Here is a 25328-nt window from a genome sequence, read left to right on the forward strand (position 1 = left end):
GAAGGGAGGCTTCACATGGGCTGTTCTGGGCAGTGGGAGGGAGCACTGTGGAGCAGCTGCCCAGAAGGGAGCGGGCACCGTCCCAGGGGGACTTGGGTCCAGGGCCATGGAAATGCCACCACGGCCACGTTAACAGAAAAGGCAGCTAAACCACCCCGTCTTCCCACTTAGATGTCCTTATTTTAAAACCAATGACAATTTCGCTCAGAATTAAACAGTAAGTTAGAAAATTCCCAGCTGGCTAGGATGCAGAGGGCAGAGGCGTCAGTGATCACCTTTGGGCTGTTCACGCTGGGCCTCCCTGGGGAGAGGCCCCGTGGGGCTCCTGCCGTCAGCCCGAAGCTGGGCTTGGAGTGGGAGCTGTGAGTGGACCCTGGGCCAGAGGCCGGAGGGTGGTCAGGGCCGCTTGTCTCTCTGAGGGCCCTGGGCACCGGGGGTGACAGCAGACAACGCATCACCCTGTCCACCAGAAACAACCAGTCCCACGGTCAGCTCTGGGTCAGCTCAACGCCGGCTGGTTACACAGAGGAGCCGGGTGGGCACAGCTCGTGCCAGGCCAGCCTTGTGGTCTCTGTCCACCAAGATTAGTCTAAGCACGAACTTGAAGCCTTTTTGTCACCAGTTCCCGGTAACACCACATGGCGTTAAAGGCCTTCATGTGGCCTGGCGGGATTGGCGGGTGTCACCCCGGATGCAGGGGTGGGGCCCGCAGGGTCTCTGTGGTGGGGCAGCCCCTGGGCCACTGGCCTGGCCTGGCTGCGCACTCCGCCTCCGACCCCGCCCACCCGGTCACGCGGGTAGCTGTCTGGGGCGAACGTGCTACACGTGACCGCAGGCAGCCGCGAAGAACAAGAACTGAAGGGGCGGCAGAGGTCTGAAACATCAGCACCGCATCCAGCAAAGTGGAGCACAGCACTAGGTCGCAGTCCGTCAGGAGCCAGGTTCCATCACTCCGCGGAGAACAGTGACAGACACCTCTGTGGGAAAAGGCCCCCGGCCGCTGGTCAGGAGCCCCGTCCGCTGATGGACCATCTCCAGGGACTATCCTGGGTGTACGACTGGCCACGGCCTGGACGCCCCAGGCTCTGCACTGAGCCCCCCACCCCCTGCCACGGGGCGGCCGGAGAGCTGGTCACCACCAGGACAGGGGCCAGGACCGCTCGGCCAGCCTGCAGTGCATTTGCTGTGTGGATGACGAGAGGAAAAGTCCAGGAGGCCCTGAAAGCCGGGCGTGACGGGGCGTCCGAGTCCTTCCAGGCGGCGGGCAGGGGTGGGGGCTGAAGGTAGGCTGAGTCCCACGGGCCCCGCGCCTGCCCAGCATCCTGGGCCCTCTCCTTACCTCACGCCCCTCTGCGGCCCGGGCCTGTCTGGGGCAGCACCTCTGGGGCTGGTCAGAAGGGAACGTGTTGTTTTTGCTGCAAGTTTGAACTCTGTAAACGTCAGAGTCAGACACAGCAAAACCTGAGGTACCCGAGAAAGCCAAAAACAGACAGACAGAGCCAAAACCCACCCCACCACGGTCCCAGAGAGTTCCAGAACTCAGAGCAGGCCACAGTGGGACCAGGGGCAGAGCCCTGCGCTCTGTGGAGGCAGCGGGCGGTGCACAGATACGGGAACAGGAGGGCGGGCACCTGCTGGCCCGTGAGCGCGCTCCTCACCTGGGAGGGAACGAGATGTCCAGTTCACACAGCCTGTCCTTGAAGACAGACAGCTCTTTGTCGAATTCCAAGAGCTAAAGGACAAAAAAACAGAAAATAAAGTCACTTTGCTTTGCTGTCCTGGGGGCACTGAGAGGCCCTGGGGGAGGGGTCTGTCTGCATCGGGGACCCCCGTCACTCCTGGGAAACCCACGGCTCCCGCCTCCACCTGCCCTGCACGTCACCCAGGCAGTGTGGCCAGAAAGCTCCGTGGGCGCCCTGCAGGCCCCTCCGGACCCAGCTCCCTCCTGGACTCCACACTGCACATGCTGACCGGCCACACAGGGCCACCTTGCTCTGCGGAAACCACATGGTGCAGCCACGCGGGCTTGGGCATCACCTCTGCAGTGCCTGCACGCTAAGGCAGTGGCCAGCTAAGTCAGTGTAAGACCGTCAGCCTCACAGAGGAAGACGGGAAGCGGACCCCCGTTTGCACACAGGAGACTCCAGCAGAGACCCTGGGCGGGAAATTGACAGAGCCACCCGGCCCCCGAGGGACTCCTCAGAGCCACACCCCGTGGGCCTTGGGCCCCCAAGAGGGAAGGGCACCGCGGGCGGCATCTGGCCACCATCGTTGGCACACCCTGGGGACACGTCCACCCATCACGGCCCACAGCTGTGTTTGGGCCCCTGGAAGCCCCACTGTGCCCTCCCTCCTGGCTGCTGCCCTGTCCGTCGCTCCCGGAGCGCGTGGTTAGGCGCCGTGCACAGTCATTACCCTGAACGGGCCGCTGTGGAACACCAGCCGTGGCCACCGTGGGCTGAGTGGCTTTCCTCGGGGAGCACAGAGGGCGGCAGGGCTGCGTCTCTGCCAGCAGGTTCATGGTGTTTATGGCTCTGGGGGCAGTGAACCCCAGCTCCTTTGGCACAAACCGGGCTATTTCAGACACAGTTGCCTAACCTCAACCCCACACACATCCCTGCAGAATCTGGACACCCAGTATCAGGGTCACAGAGAGCCTTAGACCCACCTGGCACAGCTCAGGTGCCGGACCCCACAGGGGTCACCTGTGAGTCCCCAACAGCCACTAACGAGGGCGAGTGGCAACCCCTACCCAACTCAGCACCACCTGACAGCCCTGCCCGGGGCCCGGGGTGCAGCTGGGGAGGCAGGACCGGGTGGGGAGTCAAGAAGAAATGCACTCCAGGCCAGACAGGTTCTGGAAGGCTCCAAGTCAGCTCCCCAGGGGCTGGGGATGGAGAGGAGTCTGGGGAGGAGCTGCCTCTTCAAGGTGAAGCGTGCGTGTGGGGCCGGGGCCAGGCCGCTCTTACGTGTGTCTGCGTGGACATGTGTGCCTGGGGCTACCCTCACGTCGCACACACACCCGCGGTTCATCATTCCGGGGCGTGAATCCTCAGCCTCCCCAGAGGGGACAGGAGGGCGGCCCTGACGCAGAGGGGCCGGCCTGCGGGCGGGTGTGGCCCCGGGGTGCGGCTGTGGTTCTGAGCGGCGGTGGGGTCAGAGGGGCTGCCCCTGAAGGACGGTGGAAGCACCTCCCCCGCTAATCGGCCATTTAACCAAATGCTGGCGGCAGCTGCCCTTCCCGCGACGACCCGGTCCAGCGTCTGGGGGAACGTGGGCGGTGAGCAGCCGTGCTTCCCCACCGAGAGCTCCCCCATCTTCTAAGTTTTTCCAAACCCCAGCCTCTTAGAGAAGAAAGGAAACGTTCTGGAAACAGTGAGTCCACGCGGCCCGTCCCTTCCCCCTGGTGATGGGCACACGTGTGCCCACAGAGCGCACACAGCACGCTCTCACTCCTGCTTCTCTCAACCCCCGGGGACCCTCTCGGCCCCGTCACCCCGGCCTCCTTGCTCCTCCAGCGACCCCTCCAGCATCTCTGGCTCTGTGGTCCGGGGCCCTTCCTGTTGGTGGCCCATTGCTGTCCTCAGGCCGTCCTCAGTCTTTTTGTGTTTGGGGCTCGGGGCCCATCGAGCTCCTGGGGACCACAACGCCCCCACCCCCCCATGCCCACACTGCGCGGGTCGCTCCCAGCTGCTGCCCAGCTGTGCCTGTGCGGCCCCCAGGCCGTCCACGGAGGCGTCCACGTCAGGGCTGCGCTTCCGGGAGCTCTGTGCATTTTCTAGTCTGCCTGCCTTTTTCAGGTGTGGCATTTATGTATGTTTCTGATTCTTCCGTGTTTTTAATAATTTAAAATATTCTCATCTTACAGTTTTTGTCAAGAATTCAGTTACCTGACGTCCCTGGACCCTTGCTGCTCGGAGCACCCCCTACACTTCTCGCACCTGGACTGCAAGCCTGTCTTCAGGGACCTTCACTCGCAGAGTCTTCACAGGGCAGGGGACGTGGGCCTGCCCTGCAGGAGATGGCCGTTGGAGTCGGGAACAGCAGACCAGGACCCGGGCTCTTACCACGCACTTAGAACATGGCCCCAGCAGCTCCAAGGTGTGGGGACAGACGCTTTCTTCTCCTCCTCACACTTTGAAGGGAAGTCCCAGAGCCACCCTGGACCCTGGACGTCTCCCAGGCCCCAGCCTGCAGAGTGTGGTGTGGACAGCAGGCCCGGCCCCGGCCAGCAGGTCCAGCCCCACTCACCCGGCTCCAGCCTCTCATCAGATGTTGCTCAGGTGTCGCTCCCCACCCCCTTGCCCTGGACAGCTCCCCTCCCCCGGACAGACCCCCAGCAGGAAGCGGACAGGATGGGGCCTGCCTCCTGCGTCCCCCTACCCCGGGGACACCCCAGCAGGTCTCCCCTCGTCCCGGAGAGGTGCCGCTCCCGTGTTTGCTGGCACCTGCATCTCCTCTGTCCCTGCAGCCCGCTGCCCCGGGGGCTGGGTTCACCCAGACCAGGGCCCGGCTCGAGGCGGCAGCAAAGAGAAGCCCCGGGCCCCACACAAGTGCGAGAACCACCTCAAAGTCCCTCAGGAGATGAGGACGGCCCAGCGCCCCGATGCCCTCTCTGACAGTGGCTGCTTCTCTCCACATCTGCACCTGAGACATCGCCACCCGCTACCTCCTGCAAAACCTTCCCCCTGGACCAGGGTGTGGGGGCGCTGTGGGTGGACCAGATCCTCACTCCCCTCAAACGCTGTGAGAGGACACTGGACACTGGACCGAGGGCTCCACTCACACATGTACACATGCAGGCCCATGTGTGTGTTTTGTTTTTCAATTTCTAACTGAGCCAAAGAGTCATGGACCAGAGTAACTGAGCATGTCACCACCTTCACTTCTGCACCGAGTACCTGGCCAGCAAACAGCAGGGGGCTGTGGCTGCTGGTCGCCACGACCCCCTTGGGACGCCCCTGGGGACTGCAGGGCGAGGGGGCGGCACACCTGCCCCCATGCTGGCAGGTGTGCCAGGTCTCAGGTGCCTGAGTGTGAGTGCGAGCGCACTGGGGGCGCCCTTCTTTCCCCACCCACTGAACACGCCCGTTTTAGTTCAGCCTCAGAGAGACCTGCAAAGCGGTCAGCACTTGCCCAGAGGTCCACGGGGCCCTCGTCCAGACCGCTGCTGGGAGGGGCTTGTGGGAACTTTCTAGTTAAAAAGCAAACCACACACACACACACACACACACACACACACACACACACACACACACACACCTCGCAGCAAGGAGGCAGGGGAGCCAGACACCCGCGGAGGACGAAGCAGAGAGGCTCCGGGCCGGAGACGGGCTCACCGCTCCCTGTGGGCTGCTTGAGGCCCCCGCTCCCACTTGTTAGGGGTTGAACTCAAGATGACAGCAAATAAACACCTGGTTTGGAATGAGTTGGAATCTTCTAGCTGCTAAAACAGTTTACAGAGCTAGTTTGGGGAGGACTCGGCCCTGTAGATGTCCGGCTGTCCTGTTCCTGTCCCAGGCCCACACCAGGCCCTAGTCACACCGACCCCCACATTCTCCGGGCGGCACCGCCCTCAGAGCACCCCAGGGTTTGATAACCTGCCTGTCGTGTAAGTGGAGACCGGAAACGGGGACCCACCTTCGTTCTGATTCAACAAGAGACAGGAGGCCTCTCCGAGCGCCAGGCTCTGAGCTGGATGCTCCACCAAAGGCCACGACAACACCAGACCGACCTGGCCTCCGGGACTGTCCAGCCTGGGCAGGCAGAGGTGAGCCCATGGCCACACAAACTGCACTGCAGCCTGGACTCCTAAGCCCTGATCCGGCCCCAGACCCTGAGCCGAGCTGCCCTGCTGTCCGGCCGGCCCTGACGGGCAGTGGGACCTGCCCCCGCAGGAGCGCCCAGGGCTCCACGCCTCGCGGCCACGGAAAACAATGCAGCTGTGGCCGCAGCTGCGGCACAGAACGCCGGCCCGAGATGTTTCTGATTAGAAATTACATTGCATTTCTGTTGAAACGGTAATCTGTATCTCTTTGAGATTTTTCACAAATACGATAACCAATCTCACATGTATCTTAAACATTCTTCTTGATTACAAAGTGAAAACCAGCGCAGGGCGTGTATGGACAATGATAAAGCGGCCTGATCGTGTGTATCTGTCAGCAGCTGTCCCGGCCGCACAAATTCCTCTGTTACTGCAGAGCCACCGCGCTGATAAAGAAAAAGAGGCCGGAAAATCAATGCGCCTGAGCTGGAGCAGTTGCTAAACACACAGAAAACATCTCTATCCAACAGGCCGAGTGCTGTGAAAATTCCCGAGCCCTGCCCTGGGACAGCCGCGGAAAATTTAATCTCTCCAAATCCTCGCCAGGGCACTCCATCCTGCAGCCCTGACAGCCACACTTATAATTAATTATACAATTTCGATGGGAATATCGACTAAACAAAGCTATAAATCATAGAAAAAGTCAATAGTCATGGACACACTCAATCATGTCCCGGCCAATGATTACTACTCTTAAAACACAATAATTATTTTCAGAGCCAGCTCGAATTAAATTTCTGTCAGCCGGGAACAAGACCGGCGGTTGATCAAGGAAGCGATGGATTTGGGGCCGTGGCCGGTGCAGCACATCCATCCTGCGACGGGCAGTTTGCTCCCGGCCTCAGGGGCTCCTCGGGCCGCCTATCCCCCCTGCCCCCACTGCCCGGGGCAGCGACCCGCCTCCTGACTGTGACCCATGCAGGGACGCACGCGCTGAGCAGAAGGACAGGCGGGGCACTGCTGGCCTAGCCCCGTCACGACAGGGGACCCCTGACACCGGCGGGGGGTCCGCGGGCCTCTCCAAAAGCCCACGCCAAACCTCCTCTCTGCGCACCTCCACTGCGTCTCTTCACCTTAGGGTCAGATTCAAAACTTCCTCCAAATATTCAGGCTAATTTTCCTCCACCTCAAAAAGAGACCCAACTTCATACAGAAAGGCTCCTTCTAACGGGGGCGACGCGCTCTCTGCCTCAGCAGGACGCACCCCCGCCTCCGCCGCAGACCCATGCTTCTCCCTTCCCACCAGGCCCCCGGCTCCTCCCGGGACGTTCTGGCCCGGCTGCCCCGCACCACACTCCCCATGTCCACTCTTCTCCTCCCGGGAACCTTCGCTTTCCGCTTGCCCAGGTGGCCACACTGCCCCCGGCTTTGAGGGGCTGTCTCTGTGCTGGGAGCCCTCAAGGCCCACCCCCGCCTGGCCTTCTCCAAGCACAGACGGCCACACAGCTGCCCAGGGAGGGGACAGCTCCCCAAGTCTCCTCCACTCGGGCACAGTGGACACCTGCATCCCCACACCTGCCCCACGTGCTCCAGGCCCTGCTGATGGCACTGGGACGCTTCCCTCTTCAGGGCAGGCAGCAGCTGGACACGGCCCCCGCCCCATGGAGCCTCCTGCTCAGCAGAACTGAGGCTGAGCCATCAGCATCTTGAGTGTGGGTGCTGCGGGGACACAGGAGGAACCCACCTCACCGGGACCCAAGGCTCTTAAGGAGCAGAGAGACAATCTGGCCGAGGGGATGCATGAGTGTCCGCAGGGCAGCAGGTGGGTGGAAGGGGCAGGAGGCTCAGGGCGTCCGCTGGGACAGCAGCAAGCCGGGTGCACTGAGAGGAGGGCGGGGTGGGGCAGGAGGGGAGGGGAGCTCGGAGCCCCCGTGGGAGAGGAGTCAGGGGCCCAGGCTTTACCCGATGAGGCAGGAAGTGGCTGAGGGCCAGAAGCCATGACAAGCCCCGGGCTGGCTGGGCTCCAGGCTGGAGTGGACAGAGGGGCAGGGGTGCAGGAAGGCAGTGAGGGGCTCCTTCAGCAGGTGAGGGCCCGGGGGAGGGAGGGATGGACTCGGGGGTGTGGAGAGAGTCCAGGCTCAGAGGCTGCTGGACATGAGAGGAGCAGGGGGCTGGGGGGTGACCCAGGGGAGGAAAGGAGCGGGGTGGGGGTGGCTCTGTGCAGTGCAACGGACTCAGGGGCACGGGGCTGGCAGAGCCTGTGTGGCCTGCTACCTAGGACTGGCCGTGTGCCCTCTGAACCTCCCGCTCCCTGGGCGCAGCCTGGAGCACCGCGCGTGGCCACAAGTGAGACGGAAATTCAAGACCCAGCAGGTGACCAGGCCACCCAGGGTTGCCAGGGCACAAGAGCTGAGCTGGGGCGGAAGGGGACCAGGGGCTGACCCGTGAGGGGTGTGTCCAGTGGGGATGCATCAGAGGCAGTGTGACAGCTGTGATGTGCACCCCAGGACAGGGAGGCCGCTGGCCGTGGCCCCGGCCAGCGAACAGGCCACACCAAGGAACAGGCTGGCAGAGAAGTGATGGGAGGGTGAGGGTCCAGACCCGCCTCCGGGCTGGGACAGCACCAGGACCTCGGTCCTGGGCCAGCAGAGGTAGCAGGAGGCGGAGTCAGGCCCCCTGGCCGCATGGGGCACCGGACGGCGCACTCACCGCGGTGCCGTTGTTGTCCCGGAACACCTCCTGGTTCACGTAGTCGAAGAGCTTCTTCTCCAGCTGGAGTGTCACCTGCCGGGCGAGGTAATCTGTATCTCTTTGAGACTTTTCACAGACGCCCCACCCCGGTGCGGCCCTGACCACCGCCGTGGGCGCTCACCTTCCGGTCATTGTCTGACTCGCGGAATATCAGCTTCACGACCTCATTGGTGTCAGCGGCCCGGACTGTCTGCATCGTGGCCTTTGTGCAGAGGGTCTGGGAAGGACAAGGAAGGAACTCAGTCTGACTAAGACCTTAGGGGTTTCCACAGGGCAGCCCGCAGCCGTGTCACTGTGAAGCAAATGTTCCCACCCATCTCCCCGACCCCGCCCTTTCCAGGCAGACCCCTACTGCTCCACCTGGGTCCCAGGACTTCAAGGGACATCAAGGGATGTCAAGGGACGCCGAGGGAGAAGGAGGCTCTGGGAGCACAAATCCGCCCGCACAGAAGTGGGAGCGTGACCGGCAGCGTTGCTGGCCCCCCTGCCCAACAGGCGACCCAGGAAGGTCTGCGAGGGCTTTGCTGAGAACAGGCTGGTGGCTCCTCCGCAGCCCGGGGGGGAGGGACGGTGATGTTTCAGGCCACCAGGCGGCCGGACGGGACCCGAGGGCAAGTTGGGGGAAACAGAGGCCACGCGCTGGGGGTTGCGGGAGGACAGCGGGCCGAGGGCCGGGCCACAGAGCACAGAGGGAGGGGCCGCAGGATGGGCCGGCTGGGCACCACAGGGCTGCGCTGAGACCACACCGAGCCACGGAGAGAGTGTAGAGCCCCACCTAGGCCGAGAGACCCCCTCGTTCACGAGACGCGCTGCGAGGATGTGGGGGAGCGGCCCACACGCTTCTGGTCCCGAGAGGGTAGGCCCGGGGCAGAAAGTGGAGCCTGGGCTGCCGGCCCGGCCGGGCAGGACCAGCGGTCACAACTGGATCTGGTTTGGGTGCAAGTCATACATCATGAGAGCTGTGTTCCCAGAAAGGCTTAGAGGGTTTTATAAAAGCAAAAAACCAGGGCAACGGAGCTGATTTTGACTTTTGAAAAAAGGTTCCTCTGCCGAGCCCTCATGAGGCCACACTTCATGGGGAGCCTGGAGACTCAGGGCCCCGCGTCAGAGGGCAGCGGGACCAGAGCCCCTCCCGGCCGCGTGGCCCAGCGCGGGCAGGGGGCCGCGGTCCCCAACACGCACTGCAGCAGGCATTGACATTCAGAGCACAGACAGCTAATCAGGTCAAGCCCCCCAAAGTGGCTTTTGGACTCATGTGTCACAAATCAGCCTGGCCGCCTTCAAATGACGCGGATTAGAACAAGCAGGGAACAATCCAGCCCAGAGCGGCCACCCTGCCCAGCCCTAGGCCAGAAGCTCCCGCCATCCAGATGCTAATGCGCTTAAGTGGCTTAAGCGCTGGTGAATGCGGAGGGCTTGGCAGGCAGACGGCCTCGCAGCCTCCCCGGGACTTGATTCAGGAAATTCTCTGTCTCTCCCAGAGGCGTCTGCTGGAAACTTCTTAAAAAATTGCTTTATCTCGACACTTCAGGCGCGCTCTCAAAGGACACACATCTGACCAGCCCGGCCCCACAGGAGGGGCCTCCGCGTGCCTCGGGCTCTCCGGGCCCTTTCTCCCACACCCGCCAGGAGCCACCTCATTTACCGGGTTTTAAAGACGCCCAGGCCGGGCATCCAGGACTATCCCCTGGCCTTTCAATCTGCAGCCGTGACCACTCATGCAGAAAGCCCCAGGCCAGGCTTTTCTGGCTCGCCCACTTACAGAGGCATTTTCTCTTTTGAAAGGAGAAAAAAAATTCCCAAACTGCTATTTTTAAAGACCCATATAAGATTACTTCATTATTAGCAGCCACGTGAAGGTCGCGGGGCAAGGTGGCCCAGCACGGTCTCCATTGGTACCTGGGGCGCCTGGTGTTTTGCTTGGAACTTAAGGGAGCGGCTGCTTGCCGTGGGAGGACACCTGCTGCGCGGGTACCAAGGCTGCCGGACGGGCGCCCACAGGCCCTGGGCGCCAGCGTCAGCCCAGAAGGGCGGTTTGACAGCTGCTCCACTTATACAAAACCACTGGTGGTCGGGGCACCTGTACAGCTGGCCCTGCCCCTCCGGGAGCTGCCGGCCCTGCCGTGCCCCGACTGCACCAGGTTCAAAATCTTAGTGGAGGCAGAGCCCCTGCGGTCCCACCAGGAACCCACTGTGTGCAGCCCTCCAGAACCCTCTGCACCCTGCCAGACAGAGGTGCCCTGCATCCGGCCCTCGGGGGAGGAGCAGACCACCCAGCCCTGACCCCTGCGGACACAGCCCCACGGCCCGAGGTGAAACCAGCCCCTGGCCAGCCAGGCCGGGAAGGTCCCGAGCCTGCATCTCCTGGGTCTGCAAGTGCTGAGTAACGCCTGACTGGGCGGAGGCGTGGGTGTCAGAGCTGGGACGAGACGCTTCTTTCCAAAAGTACGTTCCCAAGTTTCGTGTAGCAAGTTCTGATCTGCGGTGGTAAAAGGCCCCTCAGAAGTTTCCTTGCGACGTTTGTCTCTAAACGGCGGTAAGGGCTGTGGTGCTGCCGCCTGGCCATCTGCTTGAAGAGGCCACAGGTGTTAAGAAAGAGCAACTGGTTCGCATTTGCCGATGGCCCACAGGCTTCAGACCCAGCTGTGGTTCTGATTTCAGAGACCTGGCTCCGTCTGCACCCAGCATGCTGGGCTCAGAGGAAGGGGTCCCCAGGAGCCCCAGCTGACTCCAAATTTCCAAAGGACCAAGCATAGGCTGGGGCCAGGCGGGAACTGCTGCGTCTGGCGTCCAGGGCGTCCCCTGTGTGCCGGGCGGCAATGTCTGCATGCCGGGAGCCAGGGTGTCGGGGGTAACTAGTGAGACGACGGTGACCATAAGGGATCTTCTTGGAGGAGGAGCAGGCCCGCAGGGGTCCAGGGGGAGGGCCCAGCCGGGCAAAGGTGAGTGGCAGTGTGGGAGGTGGGGAGAGGGCCTGAGGGGAGCCAGGGCGGTGGGGGCACCTGCTCAGGCGGGAGGGAAGGGAATGGCAGGTGGGCCGTGGGGTGTGGCGAGAGCTGGGGGGAGGCATCTGTCCTGGGCAGCCAGGACAGAATGGGGGGCGTCCATCGGTACAGGCCCACCCAGGGGGCCCAGGGGCAGAAAGAACCAGAACACACTTCCGTGTTACCTTTTCTCCACCCGAGGACACAGAGGAAGCGATGTATGTGCTAGATACCCATCGAGAATGAACACAAACAGCCGGCTCCTGTCCGCAGAGCCCCCGTGTGGGCTGGGCACCCCAGTTGGTCTCCCCACCCGGAGTCAGGAGTGCCCACGGGTGAGTGTGCAGCTGCGACGCGGTCCTTGGCCCACGCGGAGTCAGATCCCACAGAGGGAGTCGGTGCGAGGGGGTGAGCCCGGGACGCTGGGGCCCCGGGGCTGCGGGAGGGGCGGTCAGGCGCGTCGGGGGCCGCCTGCTGGGATGCACACTTTCTGGGCAGCAGGGACACCTCCGTCTCCCAGCCACCCTGGCAGCGGCTGGTGTTTCTGGCGCAGACTGGGTGTGGGGGGAGCCATCGACATCCTTCCCGCAACCGCAGCCCGGGCCTGGCACGTTCTCAGTGACGGGCCGCAAGTCTCGGCCTTCCGGAAGCGCCTGCTCCAGAGGGACAGGTGGGCGCGGCCAGGTGACCCGAGTCCAAGGTGCCGGGAGAGGCTGCCCCTTCCCAAGCCTCCTGGTCTCGGCCCCTCCAGCTCCGGCTCCCCCTACCCGGATCCGTGCCCTGGGGAGGGGCCTTGGGAGGGGCAAGCAGGCCATCGTCTGGGGCCCAGTCACTCATCAGGGCTGCACAAAGTGTGGGGCGAGGCTTCGTCCTGAGCTCGGTCTGCGGAGGGAAACAGCCGGCCAGATACCTGCAGGCTGTTTCAAGGCGCAGGGAGGGCCCCCGCTGGCTCCCACTGGGCTTCTCAGAGCCTTCTGCGCTTCTTTCCCTCCAGGTGGAGCAAGGAGGTCTGGACAAAATCAAAACAAACCACAGAGCCAGTCTGGCCCCCAGATTTAGACGCACTGCAGGCAGGTATTGAGGGACCTTCCAGCATTTTCTTAGCCAGGAGAACTGGGCTTCTCTGTTTTTTGTTCGCACTGAGACCTCTTGTAGGGCAGGACACGGGGGCCCCCATTTCTGCCTGGACACCCCCGGAGAAGTGCGCATCACGAACGAGCCCACAGCAACAGGGCCGAGTGGGGCCGAGGGCGTCCAGCCCCACCGAGGTCTGGCGTTCTCCTGGCGCGCCCACCTGCCCGTGACGAGGCCGCTGCCCGTGAAGGGCGTGGGTGGTCAGCCGGCGCGTATACGGGGTCCTCTGTCTGCTGCCCTGACCACTCAGCTTGTGGGTTAAGACTTTAGGGGCGGGGTTAACTTTTTAAAGTCAAACCAAAAGAAAACCAAGTGCAGCCGCTTCCCGGGCTGTGAAGCCGCCTAGTCTCCGGCGGGCGTCCGCCCTCTACTTGGACAGCCTGGGCCAGCCATGAGCACAGCCAGCAGCCCCTGCGGGCGAGGTCGGCCCCTCCGCCGCCGCCGTGAGGCGCGCTGCACACCGTGCCCCGCCGGACTCGGCGGCCTCTGCGCGCTGGGCTTCCCCCAGTGAGGCCGAGGGCAGGACTCCCTCTGCCCCCCACAGGGCCAGTGCTCCAGAAGAAGCACCGAGCCGGGCAGCCGGGTGCGCCCTCACCTCGCCTGGCGTCCCACGGCCACGCCAGGGCTCCGGGCGGCCACACCTGGGCGGTGGGGCCACTGCCGGTGGCGGGAGCTGGTCCCCACTCCAGCTGTTCTCACACCGAGAAGAATCAGCCCGTCTGCAAGAAAGCACTTCCCAGCCTCGGGCGCAGGGGCCCCCGCCACTGGGGCTGAGGTCGGCCGGTGGGTGGGCTCCAGGGGGCACCCCGCCATCCGCGCTCGCACTTTCACCCGGACAGCTTCCCTTGGGAGAACATGCGGGCCTCTGATAGCGTGAAATCGGAAACAAAGCCGGGGCACAAAGGCGCGACTGGCCGTGGCCGCTGGGCTTTCTCAGCCACAAGCACGCTCGGAGGACGGACTCCCGAGAAGCTGAAAGGAAAGGCCTGTAAAAGAAGTAACGTCTTCACGGGCCTCAAGACAGGCGGGGCACGCGTGCCTGTGACGAGAGCCCAGGCGGGGCCGCGGGGCCCTTCTGTGGCGCGGGGCCCTCGGGTGCATCCTGGAGTCCCACGCAGGTGACGTGCGTGTGGCTCCACCGTCGGGAGGCCCCGCTGGCCCTCTGCAGGCAGCGCTCACATCTCAGGACCCCCACATGTGAAATCTGTGCCTCCATCACAAGACCCAACCAAGAAACAGTGACAACTGAGGGACCGCGAAGACCGGCCTGGGGGACGCAGGGAGGAGAGGTGGCAGCTGCTGTTGGCCGTGTTCCAGTCGGAGCAGTGAGGCCAGAAATATTTCAGGGCTCAGTCGGGGCTCATCCACCCCCTTTTGCTCGCACCAGAGCGGGCTGGGCGGCGAGGACTCGCCTGTGCCGCCGGGGGTCGCGGCCTCTGCACGCCCAGCCCGCCTGGGTGGCCCTCAGCCCTGCCGCTCCACGGGACCTGGCTCTGGGTGCAGCTGCCGGGAACCAGAAGGGGTAACCAAGTGGCCGCCCCACTGACTGCGTCTACCCGTCCGATGGCAGCAGGGTGCCCTCACCTCCCGGGAACAGGGCTGGAGACCCAGTGCACGCAGGCCCAGCGGCATGCTCAGTGTCACATCCTCTGCACAGGGGGGTCGTGCTCTGGGGACAGAAGCCGTCTCTGGGGCCACTGTAGCTCCTAGGTGAAAGCAAGTCGTCCTCCAGCCAGCCCCTCCTTCCTCTTGGTGCGCCCGCTTCCCTCCCTCTCACGGACACTCTGGGGTCTCTGCGCCGTGTGTCCAGCAGGAGCTCGGCGTGGAGCGCCGCCTGGATGGGCTCTTGGGGTCTCCCACCCAGAAATCACTGCTGGGTCACAGACGCCTGGTCCTCAGCAGCGAGGGCCGCGAGGCGCACTGGGCAGACCCCGCAGAAAGCTCTTTGCTGAAAACCTAGCCCACCAAAAGGTGTCAGGAGGAAGTCACCGCTGTCCCGTGATTCTGGTCATCCTGTTATTTTTTTGTTAAATTCTAGCCATAAAACATTTAAAAGTTAAAAATCATACAAATAACAGTTCCACCAACATCGTCATGCGGCACGGATTGCGGAGAGGAGCAGGGAAGGGTTTTTGAGGCACAGTTCACAGACAGACACCTGAGTTCTTTACACACGTTTTCTTCAAAACAAGTTAATGGAAAACCGTTACTTTTTACATTTAGATTTTTCAAGTGACTCTAGAACACAGAACCCACCTGGAGGATAAACCTGATCTTTTATGCTACAGACAGTCTTGCAGTAACGCTGAACGTCAGCACAGGTCACTGCCCGCTGAGTCGGATTCCACAAAACCCTTCACCCTGGAAGGAGAACCAAGTCTCCACGTCCCACCGCCTGACCCGCCTCGCAGAGTCTCAGAACGCTGCGGGGCCCCGTCACGGATCAGCACGCGCGCACCACAGGGTTAGCGCCGGGTGTGCACAGAGAATTAGAACACCAAATCCCAACAGACAGACAGACAGGCAGACAGACAGCCAGTGCCCTGACATCCAGGAACAACAGATAAGCAGTCACCGGTCCTGAGGGATGGACTGTTCCTTGGTCACCAGCACCTACAGACATCATTTCAAGTCCTCCCAGTGTCAGAACAGGTGCAGGACAGGAGTTTTCAGTTCGCTGACACCCTAAAGGGGAGACGGGGCCTCAAAACCTGCTTTGGTCACAGGCAACTCACAGACCCAAGGGAAAGTGCTCAGAGGAAAGTCTCGGGGGACTCTCTGACCCCTTCCCCTTCGGGGTGGACACACCCCAAAAGTAAGCACTGGGCAGACAGATGCGCATCTCTGAGCCACCCTGCAGTGCTCGGGGACGCAGGTCTGCACTCACCATGGGGACAACACAAGGTGCCACTGACCCAGCACAGGACATGTGGTCACGGATGAGCTCTGGCCAACGCCCCAGCCTCCTTTCCCTCTGTACACGTGCACACACGTGTGCACACATGTGCACATGCACGCACACGGTGTGCACCACACATATGACACGCACATAGCTCTTGGGAAGCCAGAGCCCTGGCCTGCCTGGCCCTCACACAGCCTCGGGGCCCCTCCTGTGGCCGACGGGCCAGGAGGTCACCACGTTCGTGGGGGCCGTCTGTGGTCTGCGGCAGGCGGCTGGGCTGTGGCTGCCGACCCCGCCCTCAGGGGGGCCCATCATGGTGGCAACTTCCTTGGTTTTCAGGGTGGCCTGCCTGACTCAAGGAAGGGCCGTCCTGGTTGGGGACCGAGGATCGGAGGGCCAAGCAGAGGCGTGGCCACGTCGGGTGTTCACTGGAAGCACTGCGGGGTCATTGTCCCTCTGGTGGGAGCCGCCCCCCAAATCCCACCAATTCGTTTACTCTGACTTCTTTCTCTAAGATCTCCCTGGCAAACCCCTGGGCCGGGAGGGGCACATCTCTCGAGGGCTGAGTCCACGACCTGGAGGCCCGAAGGCGCTGACACCCCTGGGGGCTGTGCGGCGCAGGGCGGGCAGCCAGTCACTGAGAGGCGCTGTCGTGAGGGCTGTGTCAGTGTCGAGGCACCTGGGTCCTCTTTGGCCCACGCTGTCAACTGTTCATCAGGGCGACAACGTGCCATAAAGCCCCTTTCATCTCCTCCAGGTCGGCTCTGCCAGCACCCTCCCCGCCTGGAGGGGCGACAGCGCCCGCATGCGGCCCAGGGGCAAACCCAATGCTGATTCCAGCTCTGGGGCCAGGAGAGCTCCACCAATTTTTCTAGGAGGAAGCGGCAAAGGCTCTGCCTCAGGCTTGTGTCCAGCAGGTGTCTGGGTGGCTCCCACGGACTGGCAGTGCCACTGGGGATCCCTGCCAGGGCAGATCCGGCTGGGGACCTGCCACACTCCTGGTCTGGCCTCTTGAGGACGTCCCCAGCCTTCTCTGGACACATCAAGGTCGGACCCGCTGGGCAGCAGGGGACGGACAGGAGGGAGAGCAGGACTCACCCTTGTCACCTCCTTCCAGGGACTGCCAGGGTCCGGGCCACTCTCTGAGCTGAGCGGAGGAGCCCGTGAGGGGCGAGTACAAGGGGGCGCCACCGTGGCCTTGGAGCGCCCGTCCACCTGCCTGGCACAGAAGGTGCCTCCCCACGTCCTGACGTCCCCAGGGGGCTGTGCGGACTCTGAAGGGCAGGCGGAAAGCAACTGCTGGACAAAGCACAACGAGCAAGGCCCAGGAAGAGGCTCTGAGGGCCGGTGAGCAGAGCTGACTGCTGCACCAGGGACGGGCGGGGGCAGGCTGCGGACGCTTCTGGGGTTTCTATTTTTTCTTTTATGATCCTGGGAATAATTAATATTGCCATCAATCCACCGTTTGAAGACACTGGCCAACGTCTGCAGAGTGAACTTCCTGGCAGACAACGCCCTGAATAGAACCCCAGAGCCGTCGCCGTCATCACGCAAACATCACGGTCCACCTTCCTGTGACATCGTGAGGCTCCGTGTCAAAGCAGACGAATAAAGGTCCCTTTCTCATTCCAGCCGCTGAGAAGTGAATTCAGTGATTCAGGTGAACAACGTGGCCTTCTAGAGCAAGGCTCCCGTGAAAGGCCCAGCGAGGACGCTGGGAAGGACCGTTTGGCTGGCACGCCTCCCCCGGCCCTCCAGCAACTCCATCTCGCCCGCCAGGCGGTTAGTTTCAGGAGCCGACGGTCAGAAGAGGACGTCCAGAGAGGGAGGGAGGCCACCGTGGCTACGGAGGTGGCCAGCGCAGCAGCCAGGACGGGCCCGTCCCCTGTGGCTTCCGACTCAGAACACACTTCAAGCCTGTGAGGTTTGTCGATGTTGGCAGAAGAGGGGGCCGTGCGCACCGGGATCTCCACCACTTCAGAGTCACACCGAAGGTCTGCAGGGGCGTCCCCAGACCAGGCTTCCTCCAGGGTTCACGCGAGTGGGCGGCACCTGGCACCTGTCTTGCGGACGGCAAACTGCCCGAGCTCCTTGCCCCGCCCTGGCTCTGACCCTCCCCCCGGCAAGAATACCGACTCATGGAGGCTGCTGGGGGGCTGGGGCCGGAGGGCACACCGCCGACCAAGGACAGGCACAGTCACACCCATGGCGCCTGCCATGCAGCCGTCGCCCACCCATAGTGCCCCCCACGAATGCTGATGGCTCCCACTGACTCTGGACGGCCTCACCCACCGTGTCCCAGGGCTACAGGGCCTGGCGTGTGGAGGCACGACTGGGGTTTGGTTCAAGGAGGTAGCGGGAACCAGACATAAAGCAGCCCTTCGTCGCACTCAGCACCCGCCCAGTGGCCTTCCAGGTTCTCATGGGCTTCCCAGGGGCCAGCACGGGCAATGCGCATCCTGGCTGGGGGGGGGGGGCCTCTCCAGGATGCGGGTGCAGCCAGAGAAGCGGCCGGGTGGCAGAAACGTCTGCGTGCTGGGACAGGGGACGAGACCGCCAGGCAGCCTGGCCGAGGTCTCCCTCGTGGCACTGCTGTGCGGGGCACGCCCTGTGGGGGTTCTGCCATCCTCTTTCAAGGCAGGTGCGGGCGGTGCTGGGACCCCGGCTGTTGGGGCCCCCACCCCATGATTGCAAGCATCCTGGCCGACGCCTGCTGCCTCGGAGAAGTCAGGGTCCTCACGGGACCCGTCCGTTCCCAGAGGCCCAGCTAGCAGCCAGTTTAAAACCAGCCGCCGGTCTCCAACAACGCACCCATCACAGCTGCCGTCAGCGGTGACGCACGGCAGGTGGGCGCGAGGCCCGGCCTCGCGGAGGCGGCAGCGCCTGGCACTGCTGTCACTCTTTGTCACTGGCCAGCTGAGCGCCCAGCTGCCGGTTCCACCACGCACGGCATAACACCCTCCGAGCAGTCCCGCCAGCAGGGCTGAGCCGAGGCTGCGTATTAATTAGTTCAGGACGCACGGCCCATTAGATGGCGCATGATAATCGTGTTTAATTTGTGTATGTTTTAATTATGGCCTAAGCACTGCCACATTTGGTCACAGAACCATCTTTTCCGTTCTGCTCCGAGAGCACATCTGTATTCATTTGCATCTGGAGCACGGAATTCAGATTCCAGGGTGGGGGTAGGCGTGGGCAGCCTCTCACAAGCACACTTCCCTGGGCTGGCGCCAGGTGAGGCTCCAGGACCCTGGAGCCCTCCCTTACCACAAAGGACAAGCAGCCCCACCTTCCCCAGAGGCCCCCCGTGGAGCCCTGCCCACTGCACCCCAGGGCAGCGGCCCCCAGTGGGGGGATGAACCTGCTGCTCTTGGGGGAGGGGCGCTCACCACGAAAACCGAAGCCCAGACAAGCCAGCTTCTCCTTGGGCCATGAGGGAGGGTAATCCTCGACTTTCCTCCTCAAGGGGCAGGTGCTGCCCCTGCAGACAAAGTAACCACAAGGCTTCCAGGGGAGACCTTTGTGCCCTGCACAGCTGCAGGGCCGCCTGGGACGCTCACGGTCACCTGCCACGCTGACCGTGGGCCATCTGGACACCGTCTGTGGGGAGACCATGGCTGAGGGCACAGGCCACCCCAGGAATACACGTCGGCCCTTTCCTGCTCCAGGCCCGGCCTGTAGGCTCTAACACAAGAGGGTCGTGGCTGAGGGTGGCCTGCCCACCTGGGGATGGGGCGGTGCCAGGCCAGGGCCCTGGGGTCAAGCCTTGGTGTGTTTCTCCCAAACCCGTGCTCTTCCTGTGCTGTGCTGTCTGGAAGAAGAGGGCAGGGCCCCCCGTGCCTCCTTGGCACAGCTGGGAACAGCCAGCACTCGAGCCGCGGCCGGCGTGGGGCAAAGAAACCCCGTCTGCATCCCAGCACCCGCCCAGGGACGTCTGCCAGCCTAGCGATGCCCCAGACCACCCCTGAGCCACCTGCAGGTCCCATGGTGCCAGGCCAGGCCATGCTCCCTGGGGGGCTGGCCCCCAGATGCGTCCTGTTGGCCCCGGCTGGCCTTCGACACCATGGCCGGCTCTCCTGTAAAAGGCAAAGGCTTCTGAGGACGCGTCGGGAGCCGCAGGATGCCTTGGCAGCCTTGTTCTCACACTGCTCTCTACGTTCCCGGGAGCTGGGACGGAAGAGCAGACAAGCGCAGACGGCCCGGCATCCAGGGCCACCGCTGCGCCCACCCCAGTCCTGCTGCCAACCCTGGCCCTGCAGCAGATGGCAGAGAAGTCCCACTGGACAAACAGCAAAGAAACACAGCACACCAGGCTCAACGTCAGAGCATGCAAGCCCTGGGGCCCCTGTGGACACGGGCCACACGGCCGGGCCGGGGAGGACACTGGACACAGACCACGGCTTCTCTCTCCCCAGTGCTCCTCCGTGCGAGGAAAACAAGGCCAAAACCCACAGGTTCCACCACGGCACCCAAGTGTCCCCGAAACATTGTGGTCCCGCTGGAAGGCCATGCCAGCATCACGGCGTCTCAGGTGCGCACCCACGGGATCTGACACCTGGGGCAACCTGAGGCTTGGCGCTGAGATGACCTGGTCCCGCTTGGAGCATGAGCCCTGGTTCCCCAAGCAGCCACGTCCCAGCCGGGAGGGCCGCCCACGTGGGCTGCAGCAGCGGGGCCACGCTGCGTAGCGGACGCGGCAGCCCGCGCCGTGCATCCTCTCCACTCAACGGACACATCAGGAGCAAAGCAGCGGGAGCCTGAGGCCGGGGACGCCGCGCTGGGAGCCCCGTCCCCCCGCCTGCTCGCTGGCCTCAGGCCTGCGCCCGGGCGCCCCTGCCCACCCTTCTACGCCGCGACCGGCCTCTCCAGGCCTTGCCCGCGGCCCACTCCGCCTAACGGCCTGTCAGGAAGATTGGGAGAAATTTTCTCTGGTTTCCACAAACTTTCTCAAGTTGCTTTTACAGTTAGAAACTATTTCAAAGAGCTGTGCGCTGCCAACTAGCAGATTCTGGTTTTCCAAAGGAGGTGCTTACAGGGTGTCCTGCGATTCAAGAACTCGACAGGCAGCTCGACGAGAGCTGCTGAAACGAATCGCCAACACGAAACACCGGCCTTTCCCGGCCGCGTTTGTCTTCAGGGCGAGCTTCTCCCACAGAGATGCTTTATGTGTCAGTCTCACCCTCGCAAGTGGTGGGAAGAAACGTCCCTCTGGCGCCCGGCACTGCTGCGGGTTGGAGGGTGCCCCCAAATTCCTGCCACCCTGACTCAGCCGGTGACCTTACTTTGAAGGACGGTCTCTGCAGGTGTAATTAGTTAGGGTTCTCGAGAGGAGCACATCCTGGATTTGGGGGCCCTGAGTGCGAGGGCTGGTGACTTGTAAGAAGAAAGTGCACACAGAGAAGCAGAGAGCAGCCCCCCGGCGACAGGGCAGAGACTGCAGAGCGCGGCCACAGACCAGGGACGGCGGGGTCACCGGAGCTGCCGACACAGGAAGGAGCCTCCCCGGAGCGTCTCTGGGGAGCGCGGCCCCGACACCCGGCCGCGGACTTTGGCCTCCAGACTGTGGAAACGACGTCTGCTGTTCCGGCCACCAGGTCGCGGTGGCTGGGCGCAGCGGCCTCTGGACACAGACACAGGGGGATGTGAGCACAGCACAGGAAGGCTCCACCTGGCGCACGCGCTGTTTCCGTGTGACCCTCGGGACGAGCGTGAAGTTAGTCACAGCTCTCCTGATGGGATGCACGGGTCTGAAGCCAAGGCAATGCGACGACCTGGGGGTGACACACGGTCCAGATGCCGCGCGGTCCGGCCACAGCTCTTAGGAACTACAGGCCTCACTTTGGAAGGAGTGAGGGCGGACCCCAGAGCTAGCTTCCCCGCTGGCTCCCTGTGTCCGCGGGGTGGGGGCCTCAGCCTCTGCACACCCTGGACTTTGCACAGAGGGTTGGTGGTTGCACTGCTGCTGGCGCTGAGGGAAGAGTATTTGACGCCAGGGCTACAGCCTTCTTTTGGCCAAATGGCCCTAAAAAAACTCTATACTGAAACCTCTACTGTAAAAAAACTGGAATAAAAGTCACTTCCCACCGGTTTGCTTTACTTATGTAACAAACTGTGCAAAACCTCAAGGTCTCTGTCCACGGACAAGCCATCCAGCCACAGGTTTTAAAGAGCCACGTGCGCATGAAAACCCTCCAAAAACGACTGCGCGATCCGAGACCCATGATTCACTTAAACCCCACTGACTTCCTCCCCCTCTGGAAGTGCCAGACAACAGGGCCCGGGCTCCCCTCGTGTGCAGCGTGCGGACCTGAGCAGTCGGCGCGGGGTCACGGGGCGGCGGGGCGGGCGGCGTCTGCATGAGGCCGTCGTGGGGTGGGGCCAGAGCACAGGCTGTTCCGGGGGGGGTGGTCCCAGGGTGGCACCTAGGTCCCCGCAGAGATGCCGCACGCCCGGACGACTCACGGGAGGGGCTGCCTGGAGGCCGGGGCAAGGGAGCCCCGGGAAGAGCCCCCAGCCGGGCGCCCGGGGGAGACTGCTGATGAGAGCAAGCGGCGGGCTGCGGGGGACCGGCTGCAGCCCTGAGGGCGGGGGTGTCCTGGCCACCCTCCCGCGCTGCCCGCACCGCAGAGGCCCCACTCCCTGCCCCACCGCCTGGGCTCAGCCCTGGTGTCCCGGGAACTGGAACTGCCTGTGGGTCCCGCTGGGCCCCCCAGCACCCGAGCCCAGGCGCCCCCGCATGGCAGTCAACAGGGCTTCTGACTAAGACATAACAGAGCCTAGTCTAGGACAGATGGGTGATTTACTGTTTGTTAATTGATCTCCTCGCGGGAAGGGACCACGTAAATGTGTAACATTTATTATTTTTACTAGCGGTTAAACTCATGCTCTGTACCTGATGTCACACACAGAGGCCCACACAAGGCAGGGCAGACAAGGACACCAGGGGGCCGCTCACCTCCCTCCCAGCTCCGGACGTGCACGGGCCCCAGACCGTCCCGGGTGCGCTCGGCCAGCGCTGGGTCTGTCACCAGCTGCCCACATGGCAGGACACCAGGGCCATGGGGCCAGAGACAGGCCTGCCCCTCGGGGCCCAGCGGAGGGGGGCCGGCGGGGCCTGGGGAGGCTGGGCCCAGGCGCAGGGCGGCGAGGCAGGTGGAAGGCGAGGGCCCCGGAGGGGAGGCTGGTGTGCACGGTCCTGGCCCCCTGGAGAAACAGCTGTTTGTGAGAACTGTGTACTGAGCACGGGACTTCAGGTGCTTCCTTATCTGTGTTGTTTGTTGGGAAAGCGATCAAGAGAAAGGACCCCATGTCTTCCTGAAGGGAGAGGAGGAGGGACCTGGGGAGACCTGACAAAAGCTGAGCAGCCCATCAAACACCAGTGCTTCTGGTCACCCGGCGTCCTGGGTGACTTTCAGAGCAGCGTGCAGTTCCCGGAGGACTCACAGCTGCTCCCCAGACGGGCAGCCCTCCAGCCCGAGGTGGCGGAGTTTGGTTTCACAGCCATGCTGCTCGACGGAGGCCCGGGCTGTTACCCAACAGGGAGTGTGCAGCCCCGGGAGCACTGCCTGCATGGCACGCGCACGGCCGCTCGCACTCGGGAAGGAAGAGGGAACCGTGCCTCTTCAGGAGCCCTGGCTGTGCCACCCCCACTGCCGTTGCCTGCGCCACAACCTCCAGGAGCCAAACGCCAGCTCAGTCCCCGCAACAGACACCAGACCCTGCCCCCCCACCCCCGCCAATCCCGGCCTGAGTCCAGAGCCTCCGCCCTTTGCCATGGTGTCTGATCTATGAGGAAGAAAAGGCCACTTTGGAAACTTCCCTGACCTTTCCTAATGTGCTGGCGGCTGGCCGGTCACCACGGCCAGCTCTGGTCTTTCCAAGGCTCCTCTCAGGGACCCTCGGGGTGAGCGGGGGCTGCTCTGGGCAGAGCAGACTCACTGGGCCAAGTACCAGCCAGCGTGACCAGTTCTCACAGGCTCACGGCCTCAGGAAGGGGAGGGTGAGTGAGAGGCCTGGCTCCCTGTGCCCCCAGCATCTCACATGGGCAGGTTTCAACCAGACGGCACCGCACCCGGGGTCTCCAAGGGCAGAACCCATGGGACCTTGGACCCTGATGACTGATCCAAACTCGAAATGAGGAAGGAAAAGCCAGCAGAACCAGAGAAAGGTTTACTGTCCTCAGTGGAACCCATCCGTTTACTTGAAAACACTCTGAGCGGTCAAAGCCCCCTGCACAGGTGCCCCTCTGGTCAGAGCCCCTCCACACACAGGTGCCCCTCTGGTCAGAGCCCTCCGCACAGGTGCCCCTCTGGTCAGAGCCCTTCTGCACACAGGTGCCCCTCTGGTCAGAGCCCTCCGCACAGGTGCCCCTCTGGTCAGAGCCCCTCCGCACACAGGTGCCCCTCTGGTCAGAGCCCCCTGCACAGGTGCTCCTCTGGTCAGAGCCCTTCTGCACAGGTGCCCCTCTGGTCAGAGCCCTTCTGCACACAGGTGCCCCTCTGGTCAGAGCCCCTCCGCACACAGGTGCCCCTCTGGTCAGAGCCCTTCTGCACAGGTGCCCCTCTGGTCAGAGCCCCTCCGCACACAGGTGCCCCTCTGGTCAGAGCCCCCCACACAGGTGCCCCTCTGGTCAGAGCCCCTCCGCACACAGGTGCCCCTCTGGTCAGAGCCCCCCGCACAGGTGCCCCTCTGGTCAGAGCCCTTCTGCACACAGGTGCCCCTCTGGTCAGAGCCCCTCCGCACAGGTGCCCCTCTGGTCAGAGCCCCCCGCCGCCACTCAGTCTCTAGAGGAGGGAGGGTCACTGGCTCCTGAGGCCACTGCTTGGAGAGGAGCACAGGGAGCCCGGGATCCTACTGCTGTTTCCACCAGTGCACGCCCAGTGTGCCACGCACTGGGCAGGAGCCTGCCTCCCACACCCAGGCCTGGATGGAGACGTGCACCTGGGGCGGGGCCCCCTCTTTGCTGCAGCCCCAGGGGAGCTGGGGAGGCACGACCACCGTCCCAGAGCCGAGGAGCTGTCACACCGCTGTCATGGAGAGGCTGGCCCTGCGCGGAGGAGGCCACGCTTCAAGGCTACGTGGCTGGGATGGTGGGGGTCCGGGCCAGGGTCACACCTGCACCTGTCACTCAGCAGGGGCATCACCCCAGGGGCCTGAGGGTCACACACGTGGCCCCCAACTCCCACAGCCGGGAAACCTGGTCCGCGCAGCGCCAGGCAGGAGCCAGCCAACCAGCCAGCAGTACCGAGGGCCCCCGGCTCACCTCACCTCGGATAACGCCCCTCTCTGACAATAAGACCTTCTTCGTTAGGAGTTTGTCTTAAAAGAACCAGCGAGTAGGATGGCGTGAACACTCCAGTCAATGGCCTCACTGCTGCTTCCGGACAGGATTGAACACACAGTGGAAGCCGGGGCGCCTACCTCCACCACGGACTTGGAATCCAGTCGGAAGTTGAAATCGCCAAACACGAAGTAGGAGGCCTTCTCGAACCTCTGGTCGCTGATCCTGGAGGAGAGAGGGGAGGGGTTACCAGGTGTGCTGAGCCCACCCACCCGCCAGCCCGCATCCGTCCCACGCCCTCCCCACACACGCGCTTCCTGCCGCGGAAGACAGACTTGTCCGGACTCTACCGTGGACCCAACTGCATGGAGGTGTGTGCGCCAGCGCGGCCCCTCGCTGGGTGAGAACCACAGCCACGCCGGGAAGGAAAGGGGCGGGAAAGGACTCAGAGAAGTGGTGGGGAGTTGGGGGGACTGGGGGGGTAGCACGTGCAGGGGACGCACGACACCC

General features: G+C 63.4%; 2 protein-coding genes across 8 annotated transcripts in view; both read right to left on the minus strand.

Moving 5' to 3' along the window:
• Positions 1-25328, minus strand: part of INPP5A (inositol polyphosphate-5-phosphatase A) — a 158009-nt gene that overhangs the window by 8684 nt on the left and 123997 nt on the right. For all 5 annotated transcript variants that reach the window (XM_032490609.1, XM_032490606.1, XM_032490608.1 and 2 more), the window contains 4 exons: positions 24959-25043; positions 8640-8735; positions 8477-8551; positions 1659-1732 (listed from right to left, as the gene is read on the minus strand). In XM_032490609.1, the coding sequence (XP_032346500.1) occupies positions 1659-1732; positions 8477-8551; positions 8640-8735; positions 24959-25043 (330 nt within the window). The remainder of the gene's footprint in view (positions 1-1658; positions 1733-8476; positions 8552-8639; positions 8736-24958; positions 25044-25328) is intronic.
• Positions 8745-16522, minus strand: LOC116666892 (translation initiation factor IF-2-like). Of its 3 annotated transcripts, none has more exons than XR_004323698.1 (2): positions 10418-16522; positions 8745-9445 (listed from the first exon to the last, which is right to left on the minus strand). XR_004323698.1 is itself a non-coding variant. In XM_032490611.1 (2 exons), the coding sequence occupies exon 2, from the start codon at positions 12315-12317 to the stop codon at positions 11214-11216; it is 1104 nt and encodes a 367-aa protein (XP_032346502.1). In that variant the 5' UTR covers positions 12318-14342; positions 14893-16522; the 3' UTR covers positions 8745-11213. The 3 variants fall into 3 exon arrangements, 2 of the variants coding, with proteins under 2 accessions (XP_032346502.1, XP_032346501.1); XM_032490611.1 differs by having other exon boundaries at positions 8745-14342; positions 14893-16522; XM_032490610.1 differs by having other exon boundaries at positions 8745-12511; positions 13232-16522.

The sequence above is a fragment of the Camelus ferus genome, chromosome 11 (genome assembly GCF_009834535.1).
Source record: "Camelus ferus isolate YT-003-E chromosome 11, BCGSAC_Cfer_1.0, whole genome shotgun sequence".
In the NCBI taxonomy this organism is placed as follows: Eukaryota; Metazoa; Chordata; class Mammalia; order Artiodactyla; family Camelidae; genus Camelus; species Camelus ferus.

Bases quoted from the DNA above. Each gene is read 5' to 3' on its own strand.
- LOC116666892 (XM_032490611.1), bottom strand. From the start codon at position 12,317: ATGGCCTGCTTGCCCCTCCCAAGGCCCCTCCCCAGGGCACGGATCCGG.